Source organism: Tachysurus vachellii, chromosome 14 (genome assembly GCF_030014155.1).
Source record: "Tachysurus vachellii isolate PV-2020 chromosome 14, HZAU_Pvac_v1, whole genome shotgun sequence".
In the NCBI taxonomy this organism is placed as follows: Eukaryota; Metazoa; Chordata; class Actinopteri; order Siluriformes; family Bagridae; genus Tachysurus; species Tachysurus vachellii.
In genome coordinates, this window is record NC_083473.1 from 22119818 (window position 1) to 22147067 (window position 27250).

The 27250-nt window shown below is 41.6% G+C and overlaps 2 protein-coding genes across 2 annotated transcripts; one reads left to right on the top strand and one right to left on the bottom strand.

Moving 5' to 3' along the window:
* Nucleotides 1-6740: 6740 nt before the first annotated feature.
* avpr1aa (arginine vasopressin receptor 1Aa) lies at nt 6741-8210 on the bottom strand. The gene is made up of 2 exons (XM_060886276.1): nt 7238-8210; nt 6741-7015 (listed from the first exon to the last, which is right to left on the bottom strand). The coding sequence occupies exons 1-2, from the start codon at nt 8208-8210 to the stop codon at nt 6741-6743; spliced, it is 1248 nt and encodes a 415-aa protein (XP_060742259.1).
* Nucleotides 8211-24028: 15818 nt separating this feature from the next.
* LOC132857036 (endonuclease domain-containing 1 protein-like) lies at nt 24029-25851 on the top strand. The gene is made up of 3 exons (XM_060886993.1): nt 24029-24249; nt 24404-24782; nt 24924-25851. Exons 2-3 carry the CDS (start codon nt 24477-24479, stop codon nt 25497-25499), a joined length of 882 nt encoding a protein of 293 aa, XP_060742976.1. The 5' UTR covers nt 24029-24249; nt 24404-24476; the 3' UTR covers nt 25500-25851.
* The last annotated feature ends 1399 nt before the right edge of the window (nt 25852-27250 follow it).

Sequence of the window (27250 nt, forward strand, 5' to 3'; positions counted from 1 at the left end):
CTTCAGAGCTAAGTTTGCACCTGTGCTTTGGATTTACTGTATATGGATAGTCTCGTTATTTTTGCACAGTTTTGTTGGCCTGTTTCAAAACGGTCAAATGTTTGTGTTTTTGACACTTCTTACGTCCAACAGGGGGCAGTGTGTGTCTGGAGTTTGATCAGAAAGCTTTGCGCATGTGCAGACATCCTTCAAAGCTTAGCAAACCTATTTATTACCATGTGTGTACTCTGTGGAAAATCAAATAGACAATCAAGAAAGATTTCACTGTTTACACAAGCATGATTTCTTATCCATGGAAAGTCACTTTGACTTCTCAGGACTGATCCAATAGAGCCAGTAATATATCTTCACTTCATATCCCAGGACAAATGATAAATGTTATTTCCAAGTCATGTCTCTGTGGTTCAGTTGATGTTATTCTAAGTAGCTTTGGCTTATTGGGAATTACACTGTTAACACTAATTCATCTGAAACGAACAGACTTTATTTATCCCTGGATGAACATGCACTGAGTCACACAAGCATCGTAAGACAACTTTAACTTGTTTTTAGAACCAAGCACGTCATTATATAAATAATATTCATCATTCATTCATCTTCTACCGCTTATCTGAGATACCTCGGGTCACGGGGAGCCTGTGCCTATCTCAGGCGTCATCGGGCATCAAGGCAGGATACACCCTGGACGGAGTGCCAACCCATTGCAGGGCACACACACACACTCTCATTCTCTCACGCAATCACACACTACGGACAATTTTCCAGAGATGCCAATCAACCTACCATGGGGGTCACGGTGGCTTAGTGGTTAGCACGTTCGCCTCACACGTCCAGGGTTGGGGGTTCGATTCCGGCCTCCACCTTGTGTGTGTGGAGTTTGCATGTTCTCCCCGTGCCTCGGGGGTTTCCTTCGGGTACTCTGGTAGGTTGTATATAAATAATATATTTAATATAATATACAGGATATAAATCATGCCCACGTACACACACACACACACTATAAAAATGTTTAAACAAAGAGTTAAAAATTACTATTTCAGACACAATCGTTCCACAAAAATGTAACTTCCGTTATGCTAATATTTCCTCACCGAATTAACAAGTCTGTTTACATCAAGTCTGGCCTGCTTCTTAAATGTAACCCAACTTAAAGTCATGCAAACATTTACCTACAGTATATGTTGACTTTATTTATCCATAGATGCATTGAAATATATCTAATAGTTGTAGCCACACATAAACCGCTCCAACTAACAAACAACAATATGTATGCTAATAGCTAGATGCTGGATACTAATTAGGAACTTAAATCTGCTCAAAGCTATCGATTAAATGGTATATTTTGTTTCTCTGGCATTCGGCCTGTCTATCTTATCGTCCTTTGTGCTTTGATTATTATTTTTTTTTATATATTTTAAATTAAATGAGGGGGGCACGGTGGCTTAGTGCTTAGCACGTTCGCCTCACACCTCCAGGGTTGGGGGTTCGATTCCCGCCTCCGCCTTGTGTGTGTGGAGTTTGCATGTTCTCCCCGTGCCTCGGGAGTTTCCTCCGGGTACTCCGGTTTCCTCCCCTGGTCCAAAGACATGCATGGTAGGTTGATTGGCATCTCTGGAAAATTGTCTGTAGTGTGTGATTGCGTGAGTGAATGGGTGTGTGTGTGTGTGCCCTGTGATGGGTTGGCACTCTGTCCAGGGTGTATCCTGCCTTGATGCCCTATGACACCTGAGATAGGCACAGGCTCCCTGTGACCCGAGGTAGTTCGGATAAGCGGTAGAAGATAAATGAATGAATGAATGAATGAATGAATGATTTATTCTTACGTCATGCATGTTGTTTTTACCTTTGTGTACATAAGAACACTCTCATGTCAGAGTTTTTCTACAATCTTTTGGAGAATCTAGTGAATATATTTACATTTATGATATTTAGCAGACGTCCTTATACCGAGCGATATACTAAAGTAAAGTTTAAAGTGTTTCAGGAAGAGGCACCCGGTGTTTGTCAGCTGTTCGGACATCTAGGGGAAGTTCTTTCCACCATCTCGATGCCAGAAATTGCTCATTACCCTGAGAGGTGGTGGGACCAGTCAAGCAGTGATGGTAGATCTGAGGGAGCGAGGTTCAGTGTGAGGAGTGATAAGAGCTTTGAGGTAAAATTGAGCTGGTTTATTTTTGACTTTGTTGGCGAACATCAGCTGATTCGTGCAGCTACCGGAAGCCAGTGGAGGAACGTTGAGTGGAGCATTGAGGTGGTGTGAGAACTTAGGCAGGTTGAAAACAAGTCGTGCAGCTGCATTTTGGATCATTTGCAGACGACGAATTGCGTTCAGAGGTAGACCTGACAGAGAGAGCTGCAGTAGTCCAGTCTTGAGATGACAAGAGTACCTGGGCAGCCTGTGTGGACAAAAAGGGCCAAATCCTTCTGAAGTTGTAGAGAAGAAAGAGACATGAGCGAGTCACATTAGCAAACATGCAAGGACATAGACAGTGAAGGACATCGCATGCGTTTTCTTCGATTTACTCATACAGTAAACGTGTACCTGGTGTTATTCAGTGCACCAATGCACATGCCGTTATTGTAGAACTTTTATTTGTCTGTTTAAAATTACACACTTTAAAAATGATTATTGCTCTGAAGTCTATCCCAGTAAAGCAGGATTTATAACCTGCTATGCAGTACAGATGCTCACCAGATGCTCTCTGTAATACCCGGAGAAATGTCAAACCCCTCCTTGAGTGTGCTTGAAGGCATATTGGATTCTCTCGAACCAAAACGACCGCTGGTGTGTTACTAACCCATTACAATGTTGAGTGTGGAGTGAGCAGGTGATAAGGAAAATGATGAGTGCTGTGGTTGAGTAGGAATACACATGGAGATAATTGCGTTCAAGCTCCTCTTTAACATAATCCCCAAAGAACAGGTTTATTTGTGTACCAAATCCTGTACAAATGCTACTTTGCACCAGACTGAGATCAGATTTTCTGATTATACGATCGCTCTGAGTGAAACTTTAATATGTAGTTTTCTTATATATATATTATTTTGCTTCCTGAATTATATGCAAATGAAATAGTTATTAGGAATCTTAATAACATAATCTTAAACTAAAGTAAAATAAATATATAGAAGTACACTAAAGGGGGCACGGTGGCTTAAAACAACGGAGACCCAACCTTTAATCTCCACTAAGCTTCATCTTCATCATGGTCAGGGTCATGGTGGTGTAATAACTTGTAATTTGTCAATTTCACTAAAATAGTATATAACAGTGGGGGGCACGGTGGCTTAGTGGTTATCACGTTCGCCTCACACCTCCAGGGTTGGGGTTTGATTCCCACCTCCACCTTGTGTGTGTGGAGTTTGCATGTTCTCCCCGTGCCTCGGGAGTTTCCTCCGGGTACTCCGGTTTCCTCCCCCGGTCCAAAGACATGCATGGTAGGTTGATTGGCATCTCTGGAAAATTGTCCATAGTGTGTGATTGTGTGAGTGAATGAGAGTGTGTGTGTGCCCTGCGATGGGTTGGCACTCCGTCCAGGGTGTATCCTGCCTTGATGCCCGATGACGCCTGAGATAGGCACAGGCTCCCCGTGACCCGAGGTAGTTCGGATAAGCGGTAGAGAATGAATGAAAAAGTACACTAAATGCCTGGCCATACCATCGATATAGTGTCCATCACCTACCATGCCAAAACGTTTAGGTTTGTCTTTGTAGGTTTTCACTTCAATGAAATTAAGAGGCTCGATCAGACCTTTACTCACATGACAATGCCCCTGTGCACAAAGGGAGATCCATGAACACATGGTTTGACAAGTTTGGACTGGAAGACCCAGAGTGACTTTGACTCAACCCCACTGAACACCTTAAGGACGAACCGGAACACCGACTGAACCCCAGACCTCCTCACTCTTACATTATCGGTGTCTGATCTCACTAATGGCTCTTGTAGCTGAATGAACACAAATCTTCACAGCCTCAGTCCAAAATCTAGTAAAAAGCCTTCCCTGAAGTGCGGGGCTTATTATTATAACAGCACAGAGGGAATAAATCTGGTGTTGGATCGATCAAAAAGTATGTATGAGTGTGGTGGTCAGCTGTTTACAAACTCTTGGTCATATACTATGAGTTAGAAGCCCGGTTGTCGTTCCATGTTTAGTATTTGACACGATGCTTGTTTAACTTGTTTAGTATTCTTGTATTACTTGTTAGAGTGAGATCTTAAAAGTGAACATATGTCAGGGATTTAACCGAATATGGATGCATTATCCCGGTTGAACACATGCGTGCTTCCTAAATAAATACAAACCCAGACACAAATAGTATGCAGACTATTCTGTTTTTCATCGGATTGGAATATTGCTAGATTGGACATCTGTTTGAGTTTATCTCCAGCCAGAAGCAACAAAAACTCACCCAAGTTTAGGAGATGTTTTAAGTATTCTGCAGTTCACGTTCAAGTCGAATGGACAAGGAGAAAGCCTTATTCAGTAGTAACTGCATGGTCATGGTCACGATGGATTCAATTAGGATTAGCTTTTTACTCACTCATTCATTTTCTACCGCTTATCCGAACTACCTCGGGTCACGGGGAGCCTGTGCCTATCTCAGGCGTCATAGGGCATCAAGGCAGGATACACACTGGACGGAGTGTCAACCCATCACAGGGCACACACACACACTCATTCACTCACACAATCGGGACAATTTTTCCAGAGATGCCAATCAACCTACCATGCATGTCTTTGGACTGGGGGAGGAAACCGGAGTACCCGGAGGAAACCCCCGAGGCACGGGGAGAACATGCAAACTCCACACACACAAGGTGGAGGCGGGAATCGAACCCCGAACCTGGAGGTGTGAGGCAAACGTGCTAACCACTAAGCCACCGTGCCCCCAAACTCACAACATGAGGGACTTTCATACAGAAAGTTCCGATCGTACATCACATCACTGTGAAAGGTGTCTTGCTCTGTGCTGATGATTTTGTCACAACCTTCTCACAGTTCCTTCCTGTTCTAGTATGTGCAATTTTGTACCAATATCAGGCTTCAGGGCTTAAACACTTACACTTAGTATCGTCTAAAACCCTATAAATAAATCCTACATGGATTCATGACAGAAGTACATTTGCAGCATTTGGCAGACACCGTTATCCAGAGCGACTTATACTTTAATTTCACTTTATACAACTGAGCAATTGAATGTTAAGGGCCTTGCTAAAGGGGCCCAGCAGTCCACAAAGCCCAGCAGCTTGTTAGACCTGGGAATCGAACACACAACCTTCCAATAACTAGTCAAACACCTGAACCATAAGTCACCACATCTCCAGTGATGACTTCAGAGAAAAGATATCATGGTTTTATTAAAAAAAAAAATTAAACCAGGCCAACCTGACCACACTTCATACGTTCTAAGGGTTAAAGCAGTGTTTTCTTTTTGCTCAATGTTTTCTCTTTAATCCAGAGCTTGTTTTTTTTGTTCTTAATGTTTTTAAGGTCATTTTCTTTCCATTCCTCAAATAGCTCACAGATCAAAGAAGCAACCTGCTCCTGTTTTTCTTTTTGTTTTGTTTTTTAATTCAGCCTGGATTTTTTTTGTTTGTTTTTACCTTCCAATCCCATTTTCTATGGAATTTAGATAATATTAAAAAAACGTGGCTTAGTGGTTAGCACGTTCGCCTCACACCTCCAGGGTTGGGGGTTCGATTCCCGCCTCCGCCTTGTGTGTGTGGAGTTTGCATGTTCTCCCCGTGCCTCGGGGGTTTCCTCCGGGTACTCCGGTTTCCTCCCCGGTCCAAAGACATGCATGGTAGGTTGATTGGCATCTCTGGAAAATTGTCCGTAGTGTGTGATTGCGTGAGTGAATGAGAGTGTGTGTGTGTGTGTTCAAAATGCTAATGAATCTGAGCCACCCTTTTTTTTTTTTACCTGTCCAGCTTATTATCACACTGGTGTAACACTGTTGGTGAAAAATCTTCCTGAAGCTACTCTCTAACGTACAGTAGCACTACTTCTGCTGTTGGGTAATAGATAGCACTTAGGCAACAGAACCTGCAAGAACAACACTTCATCCAGCATTATTCATTATTTTATATGCTTCTACTTGATGTCTATATACAGTATGTTACACTTTGATAAAAAAAAAAACAGTTCATACAAATGTAGAGATTGCTAACACAACCGCAATTATCAACACTATTCTGTTCTCTATATAAACTGGCGTTAATTGGTAAACGGCAACTCATAATAGCACCCATGTGATAGCTGACTGCAGGAGTTATGTTCATTAGATCAATAAACAATGCAGTAAAATTGCTGTAAATTTGTAAAGATTTAATCATAACAGACTGAAATTTGGTGTTCTTTGTTTGGAAGGAATAGGTTTGTAGCGGCTCAGGACAACTGAAACGTTCTCAGAAGACGGAGGAGGAACACGGAGGAACACGGAGCACTTCATCACAGTCAATAACACCTTTTTTTTCTGTTTTCCACTCCTGCAGATTTTTACATTACAACTTGTATTTCAAATGCAATTCATTTCATTTTTGTATTTCACAGTTATAGGCTCACTGGAGCCACAATCCATTTTGAACCAGCTTATTCGATGGGCACAGAAATATCATGTTCTTGATGATTACAACTTTCGTGCTTTCTCTATTCTTGAGATTTACTGCATAGACTTGACACAAATTATCACTCGGTTCCCGTCAGGATTTCGAAAACATGCGAGTCTAAAAAGCGTCACGTCTCCAGCTGAGTAGATTTCAAGGGATGCTCAAGGTCATTTAAACCACATATGGAGCTCCGATTGGGGATCCTGGTGAGTAGAATGGTCTTCCTTATGCTGCTGTCTGAATCATGTTTCTTGTCATTTCTTTGCGTTTTCTGACGGCAAAGGAAGCAGTGTGTAAAATCCCGAAGGAGATGTCCACTGAAGATCATATAGATCCAGGGGTTACAGCAGCTGTTCAAGCTCGCCAGCAAGGCTGAGAGCGTCACGGCCGTGTTCTCCGAATCTGGAAGCGTAACAACATATTTTAGAAGAATTTTAGACTTTTATTTTCTACCAAAAGATATAAAAAGCAATTCAACATCACCAGAAAAGGCCTATAATGTATATGTTTAATCACTTCCATGATTTAAAAGATATCACATTACTAACATACAGTAGGTGGTTTTTACTGGTTTACAATTTACAATTTACTGGTTAAAAAATAGTTAAAAAAAAAGTTACATACCATCCCAGAGGAAGTTTTTATCCCAAACAGACCACATCTGCACGGTGAAAAACGGCGCCCAGCAGACTATATAAGCCAGAACGATGACAAATGTCATTTTGACGCTCCTGAGTTTGGCTCTAGATATAGTGGTCACACTGCTCACAGAGCTGTTCCCTGTTAGCCCGTGTTTACATGCCCTATTTCTGGTCTTGCACCTGATGTTCCTCCAGATGCTGTGACATATGAAGCTGTAACATATGATCAGCACAACGACGGGCACGAGGAAGATGCCCACTGTGATCCAGGTGATGTAGGCACGGATGCCCCACGGCTCGATGAAGTGGCCCCAACAGTCGTAGACGTCCGAGCCATTACGGATCTCGCTGAGGGAGAAGATAAAGTACTGTGGGGTGCTGAGCGCAAGGCTGCCCAGCCACGTGCTGGCGATCATGACGTAGGACCGGCGTGTGGGCACCTGCAGGGTCTTCAATGGGTGGCATATAGCGATGTAGCGGTCCACCGTCATCATCACCATCATGTAAGTGGACGCAAACATACCCATCACCTGGAGGTGCTTCACGATCCGGCACAGAAAGTCAGGACCGTAGAAGCGGAACGTGATCTCCCAACACAGCTGCGGTAACACTTGAAAAAAGGCCACTACCAGGTCTGCCAGGCTCAGGTGCTTGATGAAGAGGTGCATGCGCGACGGCTTCTTTTTCGTCTTGCATATCGCTGCCAGGACGCTGAGGTTTCCCGCGACGGCCACGGCGAAGGTCACGCTCAGCACCGTGATCTCCAGCTTGGCCACCTCCTCGTTCCGACCAAAAGGGTCGCTTTCGTTGTTTGAAAAATTCATTGCTGAAGCATGGAGAAAGCAGGTATTGTGAGTGCCAGGTGAAGCGAACAGAGCGCGTAAAGCATCAGGTCTGAGATGGAGAAACGCGCAGGTTGGAGTCGCTCCTGTTGCGCGCGCGTCATCCAAACGCATTCACAAGCGCGCGTCTGTCACAGCGAAGCGCGCACGCGAACTCCTCCTGTTTCTCTCCTCCTCTGGATTTTGTCTTCTTCTATGGAATAATTTAGATCAGAGCAGCAGTCACATTTCAGACGCCGTGAAAACACCGACTGGTTCAGATCTGCAGTCAGTCGTGCAGTCCCCAGGCGAGGAAACTTCCAACAAATGTCTTTAGATGCAACAAAGTTCGCTTGACAAACAAACACACGTAATGCATGCAACATAGAATATATGTATATCAGACTAAGCATTAACCTCCTGAGACCCGTATGCTACTGTTGTGTACATTACAATTTCTACTGACTGTTTCTCTTAATTCATAGCTGATAACTATAAATTTAATCAGTGTTTTCAATGAAGCAGTTTGGCAAAAGAATTATACCTAACAGTCCTCATATAAGGTTGGTACAATAAATATATATATACACAATGAAGTGTGAGAAAATGTTATGTCCTCATATGAGGACATTCGGGTCTCAAGAGGATAAGGGGGAAAACAATCAGGATAAATATTAGAAACTAGATTTGTTTATTCCTTTATAAAACCCTGGACATCAGACTGAAAATGTTTCTGTTTGGCTTTCTTTTCAGTTTAATAAAAGGTTTTCATTACTATGACACCATCACCAACAACTTACCTGCTGAAAGAAGACTTTTTTTTTAAAAGTCAAGACACTTTTATTGTCATTTGAACCACATAGCTGATGCAGTGCATAGGGAAATGAAACAGCGTTTGTCCAGGTCTATGAGGCTGCATAAAACAACACAGAGATAAGGACTTATAATAATGTGCAGTGTGTGCATCCTAAACGGTGCAATTCGCAAACCATTCAGCGATGCAGCTTCCCAGGATGCTCTAGATGGTCCCTCTGTAGAACATGGTCAGGATGGAAGGAGGGAGATGGGCTTTCCTCAGCCTTCATGATGGAGCTGGTGTTGAGTGACCAGGTAAAGTTCTTCAAGTTCTCTGGAGGAGCCGTCAATATTCAGCGAAGATCGGTGATTTCCTGAAGTCAACAACTATCTCTATAGTTTTGTCAATGTTCAGAGACAGGTAGTTTGTTCTACACCAGGCTGTGTTCTTGTTCTTTTTAATGAGACTAACAAAGGTCATGTCATCTGAGAACTTGATGATGTGGTTCGAGCTGTGCATTAATACACATTCGAGGGTCAGCAGAGTGAACAGCAGTGGACTGAACACACAGCCATGAGGTGCCACAGTGCTCAGTGCGGTGGTGCTTTTCCCGATCCGGACTGACATATGTCTTCCAGTCAGGACATCCAGGTTGCACCAGTTGGGCCCAGCAGTGTTGCATATTAATCCTAGAGTTTTATATGCACGACACATACATTAGTGATGTTTTAACCGCACATCAAAATGTAGTTAATACATAACCATATCGCGTGTTATGTGAGAATAATCAGAAATTGGATTTTATGAATTATTCTATTGCCTGAAATATCGTCAGCATAAATCAAGCAGTTTTGAGGCACAGTGTGTAAAAGCAACGTGGTTGTGAAATACAATGAGTGATCTGAGTGTCTACTGAGTGCTGCTCAGTCGATTTTGTTTGATGGTATTGTAGAAAGAGTGAGCGAGAGAGCGTGAGAGAGAGCTCGAGCTGCTTTAAGATCATATTGCCAGATACAAAAGAACAATTGAGCTGAATTCATATTAACTCAACAATATGAAGATGAACAGAATAAATAAAATACAAAATAAATGAATAAATGCAAGGAATAAATGCGATCCCTTTTTAAATCTTATTAACCTTACTGAAAGCGCACACATTCCCAAACAGATGGATCAGCACCCTTAAACAATGTAGGATAATATTATATGATAGATAGATAGATAGATAGATAGATAGATAGATAGATAGATAGATAGATAGATAGATAGATAGATAGATAGATAGATAGATAGATGGATAAATCATGCAATATTAAGCAGGACAAAATCTTTCCATCTCATGTAGCACCAGTTTAGGAACTGTTTCTGAATCCTTACCACAGATTCCCAGGAGGATTGCATTGTTTAGGTTAGTCTGAGAAGTCACTGTTCACTATTCACACGCGACACACGACACTCCTGACACTTTTCTCCACCTACTCCAACCCGCATGTACTCACCTCTTCACCTATTTCCCACACTCCCCATCACACTGAACAGTTGACCCCAAATACTTAAACTCCTGCACCTTCTTGACCTCCTCCCCATGTAACCTGTACACATGTATTCTGTTTTCCTCTCCTATTCTTCCTGACCATCAGAGACATCTTACACATCACCATCCGATGCTGTCTTGCTACACTCTCTCCTACCACCACTTTGCAGTCACAAATCTCTGTCAGATTGCTTCGTCTACATAGAATACTCCTAACTCCACTCTTATATGTAACTCTATGTTCCTCTATCATCTGGAAATAATTGTTAACTACAGCCATTTCCATCTGCTTAGCAAAGTCCACCACCATCTGTCCTTCTAGGTTCCTTTCCACCAAACCTGCCCATCACCTCCTCATCACCTCTGTTCCCCTCACCAACATACCTGCTGAAGTCTGCTCTGTCCCATCTGGGAATACTCTCCATCACCTCATCTAACTCACTCCAGAATCTCTTCTTTTCTTCTAATTCACAGCCTACTTGTGGAGCATAAACAATGACGACATTCAACATTACCCCTTCAATTTCTAACTTTAAATTGATGACTCTGTCTGACACTCTTTTCACCGCTAAAACATTCCTCACAAACTCATCCTGAAGGATGATGAGACAAAGTATGCCAAGTTATTCAGTCTTAAATAGCTTATCTGCTTAAATACAATGTATTTGTATTTGTTGCTGTTCATTTTGTGCGCGGGATTGTTTGATAAGAAATCGATCCATGTGTACAGTAAACACAAGTTGTTAACTAGCATGAAACACAAACTAGCTTCTGGCAGGCCACCAAAAACGGGCTAGTCATTGACGAGTCAAATAAAATATATAAATATATATTATGATTTGTAATAGAGCACATTCGTTTTTCTATGCTTCCCTCATTGTTTTTAATGTTATTTAAATGAAAAATAAATTTTAACCACATGATCATATCATCGTATTATTTACTGCCATGCGAGCCGCATATTAAAGCTTGGCGAGCCGCAGGAGGCTCGCGAGCCGCGCAATGAGTAACACTGTCCTACACCATAATAAAACAGCTTGTATCCCCCTCCAACACTACGTATTTTGCTCCCCTTCCACTTGGTCTCCTGCACACAGTATATCTGCCTTCCTTCTCTCTTTCCCTGTCATTGTATCAACCTTAAGGTTCCCTATTCTCAGACCTATACTCCTGCCTTTCCTCTTCTCTCTATCTTCCTACCAACCCTTCTCCCTCCTCTCCTTCCTCGACCAACAGTAGCCCAATTTCCGCCGGCACCCTGTAGGTCGACTGTGCCGGTCGTTGCTAACCTGGGCATCGACCGATCCGCCATAGAATTCACACTGACGACTAGCAGGTAGACCCTGACGCAACCCTTTCTATATATCCAGGCTTGGGACCGGCACAGAAATCATTGGCTTGCAACCCCTGTGGCTAGATTCTGAGCACACAACCTTGATTAAGCAAAAAAAAAAAAAGATTCCTGTCTTGTCTACACCCCAGTATTGTCGCTGTTGTCCTAATTAGTCTCACCTGTTTTCAGTTCACATCCTGATTTTTGTGTGTATACGAACCCTTGTGTGTTTATTGTCTGGAGCAAATTTGCTTATTTGCTCAGTTTACGGTTGTATCTGACATACATCTACCAAGCTTTTTAACTGTTGTGCTGCTCTCTGGTTTTGACCATCATTCTTTTTTTCTTGTTTACCTGTGTTCTTGCCTTTCGCATGGTTAGATTCGGCAATGTTTTACGCCGGATGCCCTTCCTGACGCAACCCTCTCTATTTATCCGGGCTTGGAACCGGCACAGAGGTCACTGGACTGTGACCCCCATGGCTAGATTTGACCCCCATGGCTAGATTTGACCCCCATGGCTAGATTGACCCCCATGGCTAGATTGACCCCCATGGCTAGATTTGACCCCCATGGCTAGATTGACCCCCATGGCTAGATTTGACCCCCATGGCTAGATTTGACCCCCATGGCTAGATTGACCCCCATGGCTAGATTCAGTGTCACTGAAGAAGAGACAGGAGTCAGAGCTAGAGGTAGCCGAACTGAAGATGTTGAGGTTCTCTTTGGTAGTGACAAGATTGGACAGGATTAGGAACAAGTACATCAGAGGGACAGAACATGTTGGACGTTTGGGGGACAAAGTTAGGGAGGCAAGATTAAGATGGTTTGGACATGTTCAGAGGAGGATATGAAGCTAGTGGGTGCAAGTGTTGAGGATGCAGAAGATAGGGATAGGTGGAGAGAGATGATTCGCTGTGGCGACTCCTGAAGGTAAAAGCCGAAAGAAGAAGAAGACCTGTGTTCTTGCCTTCGTCTCTGATATCCTGTTTGTTTATCACCTGACTACTGCTTGATTTTAACAAAGATTTTGTATAATGTTTTTGGACTGTCTGGCTGGTTTTCATTAAAAGGTGTTTACCTGAATTTGAATCCATTTCTCATGTGTTTCTTGTGACAAAACACTTCGCAGCAGCATGAAGTTATACCGTGATGAATATTCATTCATTCATTCATTCATTCATTCATTCATTCATTCCTTCATCTTCTACCGCTTATCCGAACTACCTCGGGTCACGGGGAGCCTGTGCCTACCGTGATGAACATGTTAATGCCCAAATCTGTCCATTTAAAGCAATGGTTCGACAATGAATCCCCGGCCCCTTCAGTCGGAAAGGCTTAGGGTATTTTTTTTCACCAGTTTTACTACTTTGCTAGCCCATAGTGATGGGACAGTGATGGGAGTTTCTATTGTCTCAACTCATAGGCTAAGCTCTTGGTTATCAAACGAAGCCCATGCATGGGATGTAAAGCAGACTTGCTGTGCCTTTTCAGTGGAATTCAAGTTCAGGTCTCCCAAGCTAGATGCCAACCTTAACCTGTTCAACATTAGGCCTATTTTTGAGCCTCTTGCTTAAAAATGACATGCTCAATTTAAAATGAGTATATAAAAGTGACGTGACATACAGCTAAGTGCGGTGACCCGTACTCAGAATTCGTTCTCTGCATTTAACCCATCCAAAGTGCACACACACAGCAGTGAACACACACACACGCCGTGAACACACACCCGGAGCAGTGGGCAGCCATTTATGCTGCGGCACCCGGGGAGCAGTTGTGGGGGTTCGGTGCCTTGCTCAAGGGCACCTCAGTCGTGGCCAGCCCGAGACTCGAACCCACAACCTTTGGGTTAGGAGTCAAACTCTCTAGCCACATTTCAATATTTTTGGTACTTAGTATAAGTATATATAATACCAGTTTATATTATTTATATCGTCGCTGTCGGGCGTAAACCTCGTATGTCCAAATTTGTTAAATTTCATATTTTTTCACATATCGATGCTATTGGTCAGTCCCCACGTGGGTCTGTTATTTTTACAAGTTATTAACCAATCTAAAGTCTTGAAAATAGCTTGAGCACAAATCTCATAACTCCATTGGACACTTCAACTGTCCACCTCTTCCTCACTCCGCGGGAGAGCTTCGCGGCATATTTCTCCTCAAGAAGAGTCGCAACGAATCAACACGTCTTCTGAGGTAAATGTCTTCAAAACACTGGGCTCAAAGAAAAAAAAATCTTGACCCCCGCTAGTTCTGGTGCTCGTCTGAGGACAGGAATTTAGCGCAAGACAATCCACTGCAACGCAGACTAAACCCTGTGCACTGCAGATAAGGTACGGTGTTTTTTTCATTTCCTGAAAAATAATGGTTTTGGAGATACGAGGATTCCGCCCGACAGCGAAGATATATTATCATATTACCAGTGGCGGTTCTAGGATTTTTCTGTAACAGGGGCCATTAAGGGGCCACGTTACATTCAGGGGCCAAGTAGAGGGTACATTCAAGCACACAAAATAATTTATTCAGTCGGTGCAAATACATTTCGGCAGTCATTTGTTTTTCAAACGCGCGAGTGCCGCCAATTGTTTGGAGGTGGAATTGCATCTGTGATCGTTGTGAAAAATTCTCCGGTTGCTCTTCTCATCGACGATTGATGGAACGGGGGCCAGTCAGGGGCCAATCAGATTTCATGCATATTACCATTATATTGCTGGTTAATAAAAAAGTGTTTTTTTTGTTTCTGGATCTATATGTTTTGGAAAGCAACCCGCAGCACTACAGTGCTCATTTCCTTACTGTTACGTGATTTTGAATTTATATTGTTTACATTGCTACGTACGTGTTGTTTTGCTTCATGTCCTCTCCAACCAATGTCACTGATTTTTGCCCTAATGTGTCCCGATTAGTCTCAGCTGTTTTCAGTCCACATCCTGTTTGTATTTGCGATTTCGGCGTCTAGTGTTCAGGTTGAAGTATTTTCACGGTTTATGGGTGTATTGACGTTACCAAGCCATTTGATTGTCATATTGCTCTCAGGATGCTTTCTGGTTTCTTGCCTTGGTCTCTGATATCCTGATTGTTGATCGCTTGTCTCTTGACAGCGATTTTGCCTAAAGGTTTTGGATTGTCTTCCTGGTTTTCCTTAAAAGCTGTTTAGCTGCTTTTGCATCCATCTCTGTGGATTTCTTCTGACAGTATGTTGCATGTCTGAAAAAAAAAAAAACATTATCCAGTGGGAACTGGGTTATAGTCAGTCGCCAGTTATTCAGTTATTATTAAAATGTGGAAGAAAAAGAACTGCTCTATACATGAACCCTGAAATGTATCAGTTATCCATAGACATTCCCCAACCAAACGAATCAAATAAAGCAAACAAACGTTGGCTTCTATTCAATTTTATGCATGATTCACCTCCTTATTCCATAAAGTATGACTCATGCAATAAGACATTACATTTTTTTTTACATCTTTATTGTATTAAAGGACTGTGGATAATGTGATTCAACTTGGCATAAGTGGCATTTTTGGAATTAGATTTTTGTTTTATTAACAAAATCAAGTTTTTTCGTGCTCCGATATGCAGCCTCTTTTGAGATTTAACACCAAATAGCACTGAGCTGATAAAATATTTGGATCTAATCTCATTGTGCTGTATATTAGACCTTTAATCTGGCAAAAAGATAAAAAGGCAATATAAAGGAAATATAAAATAAAAAGGCAATAACTCATCTTTGCGTGATATTCTTCTTGAGTGACATAACATGACTTAATACATCATTCGTACAACACGGCTTTGTTTAGAAACACGCAGCATACAACATACAACATACAACATACAGTAGGGCACAACCCCTGCAGACAGTGACAGTGAAAATGTAAATAGGGTCGTGTTTGTTCTACTTTTGCCCGATTATTCTGTTTTGGTGTTTAAATGTCAGTTAACACAAAATGAAATGTCCAAATGACTTGCATTTGAATTTTAACTTCGGCAGCCATTGAACATTGTTATTCAATAAAATGCAAGTATTTTATATATTATATATATATATATATAGATAGAAGGGGGCACGGTGGCTTAGTGGTTAGCACATTCGCTCTCACCTCCAGGGTTGTGGGTTCGATTCCCGCCTCCGCCTTGTGTGTGTGGAGTTTGCATGTTCTCCCCGTGCCTCGGGGGTTTCCTCCGGGTACTCCGGTTTCCTCCCCCGGTCCAAAGACATGCATGGTAGGTTGATTGGCATCTCTGGAAAATTGTCCGTAGCGTGTGAGTGTGTGAGTGAATGAGAGTGTGTGTGTGCCCTGCGATGGGTTGGCACTCCGTCCAGGGTGTATCCTGCCTCGATGCCCGATGACGCCTGAGATAGGCACAGGCTCCCCGTGACCCGAGGTAGTTCGGATAGAGCTATCTCAAGAGCATGGAGGAGATTTCCCTCTGTAAAATATAATATATCTTTTGTAGTTAAATATGAAGTATATTTTGAATGATACACAAAACTGGGAAATGCAATTGCAAATAAATGTCTGAATTTGCATTTTTTTTGTATTGGAATTTTGAACATAAATGAAAGAGATGTTAAAGTCTCACTAAATGACATCATGACAGAATATATAAAGTCTGAGATGTGATCTCTAATATCAGGTCACAACAATAATCCCTACACGATCTAATCTGTATCATCTTATTAACTCACTATCAGTATTAAATATTGTACACAACACATTTCTTCTCCTTCTTCACCTGTCAGTCATTTTCTCCTCTGATAAAGAAACTCTTCGTCCTCCTCACTTCTCCTAACACTTTTTGACCTAATGAGCTCTCTTAAGGGTTAAGCTGCTTTATGAAGGACTTTTATCTTTACTACGATCTCCTACATTTCTAAGAATTTCATCACTAGGACAAACTCTTTGCACTAAGAATTTTTATGAACAAAAGACTGAAAGTAGAACAAGTCTGTAAGTAGAACGGCACACACTTGCTAATAAATTATGAATATCGAGTAATCTGCTCACAACAGAAGATGCGATGGCTTTTATACAGAGATGTCACTCCGATATAGAGATGTAGTGAATAATCTCCACTTCCAGTTACTGATATATGCTGCAGTTCTTTTTTTTTCCTCACACCATTTTTGCTCATCTGCTGAGCAGAAATGACACCTTTTGTATTGTGTGTAACTGAAAAAAAAAACACATACATAACTGAGACACTTTCTATTTTTTTTTTAATCTAAACTCTACAGGTATTATATCACACCATATATCGTTCAGCTGCTTCCAGCTGTTTAGGAGATACAGTATGTGAAAGCATTTATGTGCATACATCATATCTTCTTCATATAACATCTCTGAATACTTCTGTCATTAATCTTTCAAATGTTTTCTGCCACAGCTGGAAAAATAGATTGAACTATTTGCTATCTGGTTTCTCACGACAGGCTGGAGTTCTCTGGTCTGAAGCAAGATCCCCCCCCCCCCCCCCCACACACACAAAAAAAAACCCCACTACACCGATCTTTTTTTGCTTCAAATAACGAGTAGCAGTTTGCATCTTATTTATGACGCTCACAGAACAGCTCGTGTGCTCTACGTCTCATTCAGCCCGCATTTAATCGATGCGGAAAATAAAATGGAAACGATTTCACACGTCACACTAACTCTTAACTCTCCTGTGTTTAAAGATAATCATATCATATTCCATATTATCTACCGACTTATGCAAAGCTACTGAATAAGCGATTCTAAAGTACGTCATTTCCATTTAAAACAGCATTGTTAAAATACAGAGTGGAGTAATTTTACTGAACAGGGTGATATTATAAAGTCATAAAATAATACAAGAAGTCCCCGAGACCACCACCGTGTAGAGAACGTGTGAATAATAAGTGACCCAAGGTGGAGATTTTTTTGCATTTCCTGCTGTGTGTAGAATTAATGAGCGTTTATCAGATATGTTAGGGATAATTATATGGCTGTGGAACTCTCTCTGTAGCACGATGAATAGTTTCTGTAATTGTACATTAAAGCCACATTGACCCCGGTGTGTCCTGTGGTGTATTCATAATGAAATGAAACGGTTATAAACTGCATATAAAGTGCTCTTTAAATGCACTTTTCTCACAGGCACTGTGAAGATACAAAGTTCAATATTTATGAGATCTAAGAAATTCAGGTTTGATTTCACTGCATTTCTGATGGCTTAATAATAATAATAATAATAATAATAATAATAATAATAATAATAATAATAATAATAATAATAATAATAATAATGTAAAGAAGACGATACTAATTTCATGACTGTCTAATCCTTAATAGGAAATAAGTCTAATTTATTTATTCATTCATTAAAGGTGGGGTCTCCATTGTTTGAGAAATGCTTCAGAAAACTGCGTCGGGCCGCCAAACAAAACAAAAACAAAACTAACGTGTAGCCAATGAGCAGAAAGGGGCGTGTCTTGTCAATATGGGCGGAGAGAGTGTTCAGTGCGCATGTGTGACATTAGCAGAAAGCGGTTTTAACATTTATATGGAGGATAAAAACAAAGAAAGAAAGAGAAGAAAGGCTTACGATAAGGTAAGAATGTAGGACGTGTTAATATAGGATCAGCTTTCCAGCGCTGGAGAGAACTGAAGGAGCAGGAAGGCCTGCGATGGGACGCCGAGGTGCTTTTTTCCTTCTCGATAGGTGAGTAACGTTGGTTTTGCTTTGTTACACAGAACTAATATATGTCTTTGTCCTTTACATGATGATGCTTGTGTGTCATTTTTGCTTTTTTGTTTATCTGCAATCGTATTGTTCTTCCCTTCAGCTATGATAAAGACACATTTCTTTCCATTAGTTCCCTTGGCTGCGTATGTATGTGTGGGCGGAGCTATCAGTACAGGGGTGGGGCCCATTTGGGTTAGGGGCGTGTTTGTTTTGGTGATTTCAAATGTCAACATTGGCTTTCAAACAACGGAGACCCAACCTTTAATCTCCACTAAGCTTCATCTTCATCATGGTCAGGGTCATGGTGGTGTAATAACTTGTAATTTGTCAATTTCATTAAAATAGTATATAACAGTGGGGGGCACGGTGGCTTAGTGGTTATCACGTTCGCCTCACACCTCCAGGGTTGGGGGTTCGATTCCCGTGCCTCGGGGGTTTCCTCCGGGTACTCCGGTTTCCTCCCCCGGTCCAAAGACATGCATGGTAGGTTGATTGGCATCTCTGGAAAAATTGTCCGTAGTGTGTGATTGCGTGAGTGAATGAGAGAGTGTGTGTGTGTGCCCTGCGATGGGTTGGCACTCCATCCAGGGTGTATCCTGCCTTGATGCCCGATGACGCCTGAGATAGGCAGAGGTAGTTCGGATAAGCGGTAGAAAATGAGTGAGTGAGTATATAACAGTGACTTCCTACTACACTAAAACTTGAGTTATATACAATATCGCCTATTTTTAAGATTTCGCTGATGAACCTTTGGTGGTTTAATTTTGTTTCTTGTGCCTTCAGACTAAATTCATATAGACTTATAAACATGTCTGCTGTTCTACCCTAAGATTAACAGTAATAATTGCTCATTTCTATGTGAAAAGGTATGAAATACACAATAGAATAGTGGATGCACTGCAGGATATACTTTAAATAATTGAGTGAAAGGATCAGGGGAGGAAATAATGACTACAGTACAATCATTGATGGAGGTTATGATCTACTCATTCTGAGTGCTCTGCAATTCACAGCGAGGTCTCGGAAAGGTTTCCTCGCCATACGCAACAAAAAAACGTTCAATAGAACTCACTTGAATGTTATAGTAGGAATCTGAATTCACAAGTGTCAAGTCAACTTTTGACATTGGGTGTGTGTGTGTGTGTGTGTGTGTCTCTCTCTCTCTCTCTCTCTCTCTCTCTCTCTCTCTCACTTCTCATGCTCTCTCTCTCTCTCTCTCTCTCTCTCTCTCTCTCTCACTTCTCATGCTCTCTCTCTCTCTTTCTCTCTCTCTCTCTCACTTCTCATGCTCTCTCTCTCTCTCTCTCTCTCTCTCTTTCTCTCTCTCTCTTTATCTTCTTGTGCTCTCTCTCTCTCTCTCTCTCTCTCTCTCTCTCTCTCTCTCTCACTTCTCATGCTCTCTCTCTCTCTATCTTTTTATCTTCTTGTGCTCTCTCTCTCTTTCTCTCTCTCTCTCTCTCTCTCTCTCTCTCTCATGTTCATTCTCTCTCTCTCTCTCGTGCTCATTCTCTCTCTCTTTCTTGCTTCTTGTGCTCTCTCTCACTCTCTCTCTCTCTTTCTTCTCGTGCTCTCTCTCTCTCTCTCTCTCTCTCTCTCTCTCTCTCTCTCTCTCTCTCTCTAAGGTTGTATAGATTTGCCCATATTAAATCTTTGGTACGTTGCCTGTACATTCTGAGCCTGTATTTTTATCATGAATTGCATAACAATTTGGATTTTTCTGTTTGTATTTATCACAATAAAATCTCTCTGCCTAACTTTTCATACCAGCTATCAGATGTGACAACAACAACAACAACAACAAAAAACTAAATTTAATTGATTGAAATAAGTTTCGTTATATATAATCCCCTAAGAGACTGGTTTTTGTAACCATCTTTGTGGCTGCACATTAATCAGTTTGCATCAACACAACAATGTACTGTGTTGAAAATCTCCAAACTGCAGAAGTATCCATACAGATGTGCAAACCATGACTTGTTATTTTGCTCATGTGAAATGTACACACAAACATCAGGACATGAGTGTACATAAACATTTGACCTGTAGAGGCCACTGTTTCAAGATTATGTAATGACATTTATCTACGTGTAAATGTACAGTATATCTTATAGAATATGCTGCAATCTTTAAAAAAACCCACACAGCTGAAATGTAGTAAATGTAGCAGACATTATTTGTCTTAAGCCCTATTCGGATGGGATTAGTTTTACATGGGGATGTGGAGTAATGCAATTTTACCTCAGGACGTCTGTAATATTAATTGGCCAATTCGCACGGGACAAGACATCTCAGTAAAACTAGCAGAAGTGGGAGGGGTAACTCGCTTTACGCACCACAGTAACCTCCTTGTCGTCATGTGCGTATGACGTTGCTTCCTGTTATCACGTGCGCAAACAGACAACATGGCGCCTCCATGCTTGCAAAACTACTTTTAAACAGGAAATGACGGAATTTTACCGTACATATTTACATTTACAAATTACCTGAGGTAATTTTTCCGGACCTTTTTACAGAAGGTAAAAGTCGCCTTAATCTTTACTGACATTGTCCGTAATGATTACCGAGATGGCACATTCGGACGGGACTAAAATAACCGAGAAGCTCTGGTAATAATTACTTTACCCCCATGTCCCCACGTAAAACTAATCCCGTCCGAATAGGGCTTTAGTGTTTTCATTTTATGCAACAGAAGCTTTGTATATAATTTGCACTCAAATTCCAGATGTAGCCTAAAGGTGATACAGTGAACTCCACATACACTGTATAATATATATTGTGTATATGTATAATATGTAATATGTGTTGTGGTTTCTAAGATGAATTTCTGCTCACTACAGTTGTCAACACTGGTTATTTGACATTTCTGTCAGCTCAAACTGTTTTCCTCTGCCCTTTATCATCCATGTGCAGAGTAAACACAGCTTCAATAAAGAGAAGAAAACCCCATGACTCAAAAGTCACAGTATTCTGGCAAGGGTTCGAGCTGGTGGGCTGGAGGCAGCTGCGGCTGGTGTCCTAACAGAATTCCGTTGGCATTGACCGTCTTCTGGGCCGTAACCCTTCCAGTTCAGCCTAGTGTTTAATGTGTTGGGCTACCAATCGGAAGGTTGTGTGTTCGATCCCAGGTCCACCAAGCTGCCACTGTTGGGCCCCTGAGCAAGGCCCTTAACCCTCAATTGCTCAGCTGTATAAAAAATAAATAAATAAATAAATAATTTAAATAATGAAATAATGTAAGTCGCTCTGGATAACGGAGTCGGCCAAATGCTGTAAATGTAAACGAGGAACTTAAGTGTCCGCTCCGTGTCCGAGTGTCGATGACATCATGAACCAGGTAAGTGTGGGCTGACTAATATTGCTGACTAATGTTGATCCCCAGGTTGTCACAGAACGCACACCCCTGTCCTACACAATATAGGACAACAAAATTCTATAACACGGTTTTCATTGTTGTGGGCTGGCCCTTTAACTGTACTAGCTTGCATGCACAGAAGAACCAGTCTACCGTTACAATGACAGTTGTAAAACATTGGGAACTAGGCTTGGTCCATGACAAAATCCACTGCTAGCTTGGACCATGAGCATCGTGGCATGGGGAGTGGCTCTAGAAGAACTGCAGGGAATCGATAATCAGTGCGAGTTTGATAATACAGTATACTGGGCATGTTTCTACATATCTCTTGACATCCCTGGTCAACAAGGGCCACCAGAAGGCATTTGGAACAAGCTGGACAGTTCTCTGGATCCCTCAGAGAAGAGTGAACCCATTCAATGGTCCTTTGTTTGAGGTCAGTGGGTACAGTACATACAGTACTGTACGTGATGAACACTCTGTGGTTGGAGCCTCATCCCTTTGGGTGTGTGCTTGATATGTCCTTTAACCCTTTATCTTGAATTTATTCTCTTCTGATAAGGTAGGATTCTGACTTTTTTTGCGTGCTGTTTAACTCGTTTTTTTTCTAGAGTTGTGTTATTTGAATTTTGTATAGCATTGTTGTTTTTTGCTCAATAGTTCTCTCAGGCGACCAAGAGAAGTTTCAATCTCAAGAGTAATCAAGAGTAGTTTCAATCTCCTTTAAGTTGTGAATTGTGGGCAAGGCTTACTCATTTATATTGAAGCGTACACTAGTGTCTGAAGCAGTTTGTAAGTACTGTAACTCTGCCAAGACCTGAAACACATTCTACAGTATATAAGTGTCTAGGACTGTTCTTTGTCTGTTTTTTCTAAATCACATTTTAATCCCACTTTTGGTTGACATCAGAGATGTGCGTCAAACCCATCTCTGTAGTCACCTTTTAGAGACACGGGCGATTTCTCATCCACAGAGCAGAGGTGACATTTCCAGTACCCTTCTCTGTAGTCTCAGTCTCAAACAGTGGTGGTAGGTGTGCTCTGGAATTGACAGCCTGCGATATTAGCCTGCTGATTTTATCTTGGCTTTAACCTCCCACTTTGATTTTCTGGCACTAACTGAGACCTGAAAAAAAAAAACCCGGAACAGAGCTTTAGATTGATTAGTAAGTTTGTAACCTAGTGAACCAGTGTTAATGTACTCATTAATAGTCATTTAAAATCACTTTTGTACGTCGCTCTGGATAAATCTGCCAAATGCCATAAATGTACATGTCCCAGTGTATTGGGGCTATGATTATAGACGGTGGTAGAATGAGCTCCAGCTCTGGGCTCCGGATCATGGTGGTGAGACAGCGCGTTGAACTTACTGTTTTTGGACCAGAGCTGATTTGTTATGGTGAAGTTAAATTGCCTGAAAAATAAAGCCCACCCTCGGTGTCGTGGGTTTAGATGATTGACATTCTTAATGTATTCCAGGTTCTTGTAGTCCATCAGTATTTGTAACAGGCAGTTAGCTCTCTCTAACCTCTAAACTCTGCCTCCACTCCGTCAAATCTTTTTTGACGGGATGATTGGTGAAGAACACACCATCGGTAACCAAGGTGAAAGAGGGTTGCACAGGACCACGATGGATTCGAATCAGGCTACCTATCCTGTAATGACCTATTAGAGAGAGAGAAAAGAGAGAGAGAGAGAGAAAAGAGAGAGAGAGAGAGAGAGAGAGAGAGAGAGAGAGAGAGAGAGATTTTCTCACCACAAGCTGCTGGAGCTTGATGTTGGAGTTCAGTAGAAGATGTGAGATGATCACAGGAGGAGATCTTTGTACAGAGATCTTTATCTGTAGAAGAACCTCGCTGGTCTCTCGCTCTCCTGTCTCAGATACTCGCCTTTTTATAACACCGCTGTCACGTACACTGGTCACGTGTTACAGTGGGGTTAATAATGAAACTAAGACCTTACAGACATCAGCACCGCCAGGTCTCTCAGTGTTTCACAGACGTTCCACAACAGAGATGTAATTATAAACCGATAAAATGTCTGATGGTCATTCAGTAACTTTTTAAACTGTAAACAACACTGAGTTGTTCTGGTGTAAGAGGAATAACACACTTGTGGATGTGCTGTTATGGGAAAATATGATTATTGGATTATATATGGATTATTTTATCAGGAGTCCAACAATGGCGGCATTGTAGTGCTGGGATTTGACCTCATGACCTAGTGATTACACAAGATTTTATAGAAAGTGCCAAAACAAAGATAACAGTTTGTTCAGAAATGAGATGGAAACCTACCACGTGACTGCAGTGTTATAAAAAGGCGAGCATCTGAGAGCAGGAGAGCGAGAGACCAGTCGTTCTTCTACAGTTAAAGATCACTAAAAACAGATCTCCTGTGTTCATCTCACTTCATCTACTGAACTTCAACATCAATTTCCAGCAGCTTGTGGTGAGAAACTTTTTCTCTCTTTTAGACACTTAACACATGACACCACTTCTGATAATATTTTAACAATCTTTAATGCAGATACAGATAGATGAACAGGTTCAGATGATGAATTTGAGTTTTTATTCGTGTTCATGTTCCTCTTGTCCTCAAACAGATTTCTGATATCCATCATCTCACACTTGTCATCACACTCTTCCTCATCACACACTCCTCCATCGTGTGTCAGGATGCAGCTCCTCTCTCTGGTGCTCCTGCTCTCCTCTTTCTCCTCAATGACCCTGACGGAGGTCGTTAATTCTTTTAAACAATCCTGTCCTAACTTCTTCATCCGGAACCCGAAAAAAACAAGTGACATCATCACCCCCACTATCATCACTGGACAACAGTATAAGACGATTTGCCAGCGCTGGGACAACAGCTACAGGTTTGCCACCGTGTACGACACTGTGGGGAGGATCCCTGTTTACTCGGCTTACACACTCTTACAGGCAGGAACGACTAAACGCAGCGACGAGTGGAAAATTGAACCTCAGGTCAGTCAGTGTGTTTAAATATTTCATTACTGATCCAATAACGTGTGTAACGTGTTTTATTTATCATGAAGAGTGTGTTGAGTGAACTGATTAACGTCTTTGTGTTTAATTCACTACTCTTTCATTTCTCCTCCATAACAGCTGGAAAATATTGAAGAATATAAAAACTTGAAAGAGATGATCGATTCCCCGAGACTAGCAGGAAAGATATTTAACCAGGCCGTGAACTCTGATTATATAAATATAGAGTTTACTAGAGGTCACGTGTTTCCACGCCAGTTTGCTGCTGATCAGGATCAAGCAGATTCCACCTTCACTTTAATTAACGTAGCTCCACAAACACAGGACAGCAACCAAAATTGGGCTGCACGAGTGGAGGAACCGATGCTTAATGAAATAAACCAAGACTGCAAACTCGACCAAAATAACCTGGCGTACGTTGTGACCGGAGTCGTCCCAGGGAAGAACTGGATATCCATATCAAGAGAAGTAGGAATAGATCGAGAAGGAATTAATATTCCCAGTCATGCTTGGAGCGCTTACTGTTGCAGGAAAAAAACAGATTATAAGAAGCTCATAGTGAAGACCTACTTAGCTGAGCTAGACGAATTTAATCTCAGACGCCCCGACATTAAAAACCTGAATAAACGGCTGACTGAACTGTATAATAAAGGGATACCTTTTAATGTGTTCCCAGGTTTAGACTTGAATGATTAGCATGTGGACCTCACAGAACCATGTCAAGTACAAATCAGAAATGAAACCGACTTATAATCTGGATTATGTGTCATGAATCTGCACAAAAGATCACATAATAGCGAAGCACGGTGGTGGGATCATAAAATCAGCTTCTTGGTTGCTTCACTCTCTGTCTTCCTCTCAATATACTATACTATAAATAATACTATACAAGTAAATATTGTAACAGATGCATAATTATTCACCCTGAAACCCTGAATCAGCTTCCACCAGATGTAACTGCATGAATTATGTATGTAATGTTATTACGTATGTATGTAATTATGATGTAATGAGTAATTGAATGGAGTTATTCTGTGTGCAACTGCGACACATGTCGAGTGTTCAGTGATCTCCGGATGCCTGTTGTTGTAAGAACTTAGGGTTCAGAGAACATACAGTATGAAACATCTATATTTAATAAAGATGGTTTATTAAAATCTGATCATCTCATCTGACAAGTCTGTGCTTGTGGCATTCAGTTCAGTAGGGGGAGCTAGTGAACTCTCTCACTCACTCACTCACTCATTTTCTACCACTTATCCGAACTACCTCGGGTCACGGGGAGCCTGTGCCTATCTCAGGCGTCATCGGGCATCAAGGCAGGATACACCCTGAACGGAGTGCCAACCCATCGCAGGGCACACACACACTCACACTCATTCACTCACGCACTCACACACTACGGACAATTTTCCAGAGATGCCAATCAACCTACCATGCATGTCTTTGGACCGGGGGAGGAAACCGGAGTACCCGGAGGAAACCCCCGAGGCACTGGGAGAACATGCAAACTCCACACACACACAAGGTGGAGGCGGGAATCGAACCCCCAACCCTGGAGGTGTGAGGCGGACGTGCTAACCACTAAGCCACTGTGCCCCCCAGCTAGTGAACTGGGAACGATATTTTCAATTAAAAAAAGCAAATACACTCCCTGACAAAAGTCTTGTCACCTATCCAAGTTGTAGGAACAACAAATAATAACTTGACTTCTAGTTGATCATTTGGAATCAGAAGTGGCTAATATGAAAGGACGAAGGCCTCAAGATTACGCTTATTTTTCCAAAATAATATCTTATCATGCCTTGACTTTTAATTATTTAATTAGGACGGAAAGGTCAGACTTTGCTTAGACAAAAGCTTTGTCACTTAACAGAAATAATGTACAGTACAGTACATAAAGTCATGGAGCAGTGGAAAAATAATCACGGGAGATCATGAATAAGGATTGTATGAATCGTCATCGCTTTTAGGGGGTGAAGAAGATGGGGAAGCAAAGTGAGTAGGTGGTGTGGGAGGGTAAGAACCTTTAGATCATTTTATAGCAGATATTTTACGGTGAACAACTACATTAGGTATTGTTGAAAACGGTATGTTTAATATAGCTGTAGTGTGTAATAACTCTTTCCACCCTAAAGGTCTCCTTTCATCAGATACTTTATGAGGGGCTCACAGAGCTGCTTTAACCTGGATAAAGGCCAATAATGACAATGTATTCCACAGATATTATAACATATAAGTTTAACAAGTCACGTGACATGTGTAGCCCCACCCCCAAAATAAGCGAAATCAAAAAGTTAGCACAACATGGACATGTCATATATCAAATGTTTACATATAATTTTTCTTCACATATTCCAACTGAGGAGGTTGGCTATGATACAGCACCCCTGGAGCAGGGAGGGTTGAGGGCCTTGCTCAAGGACCCAACAGTGGCAGAGTGGCTG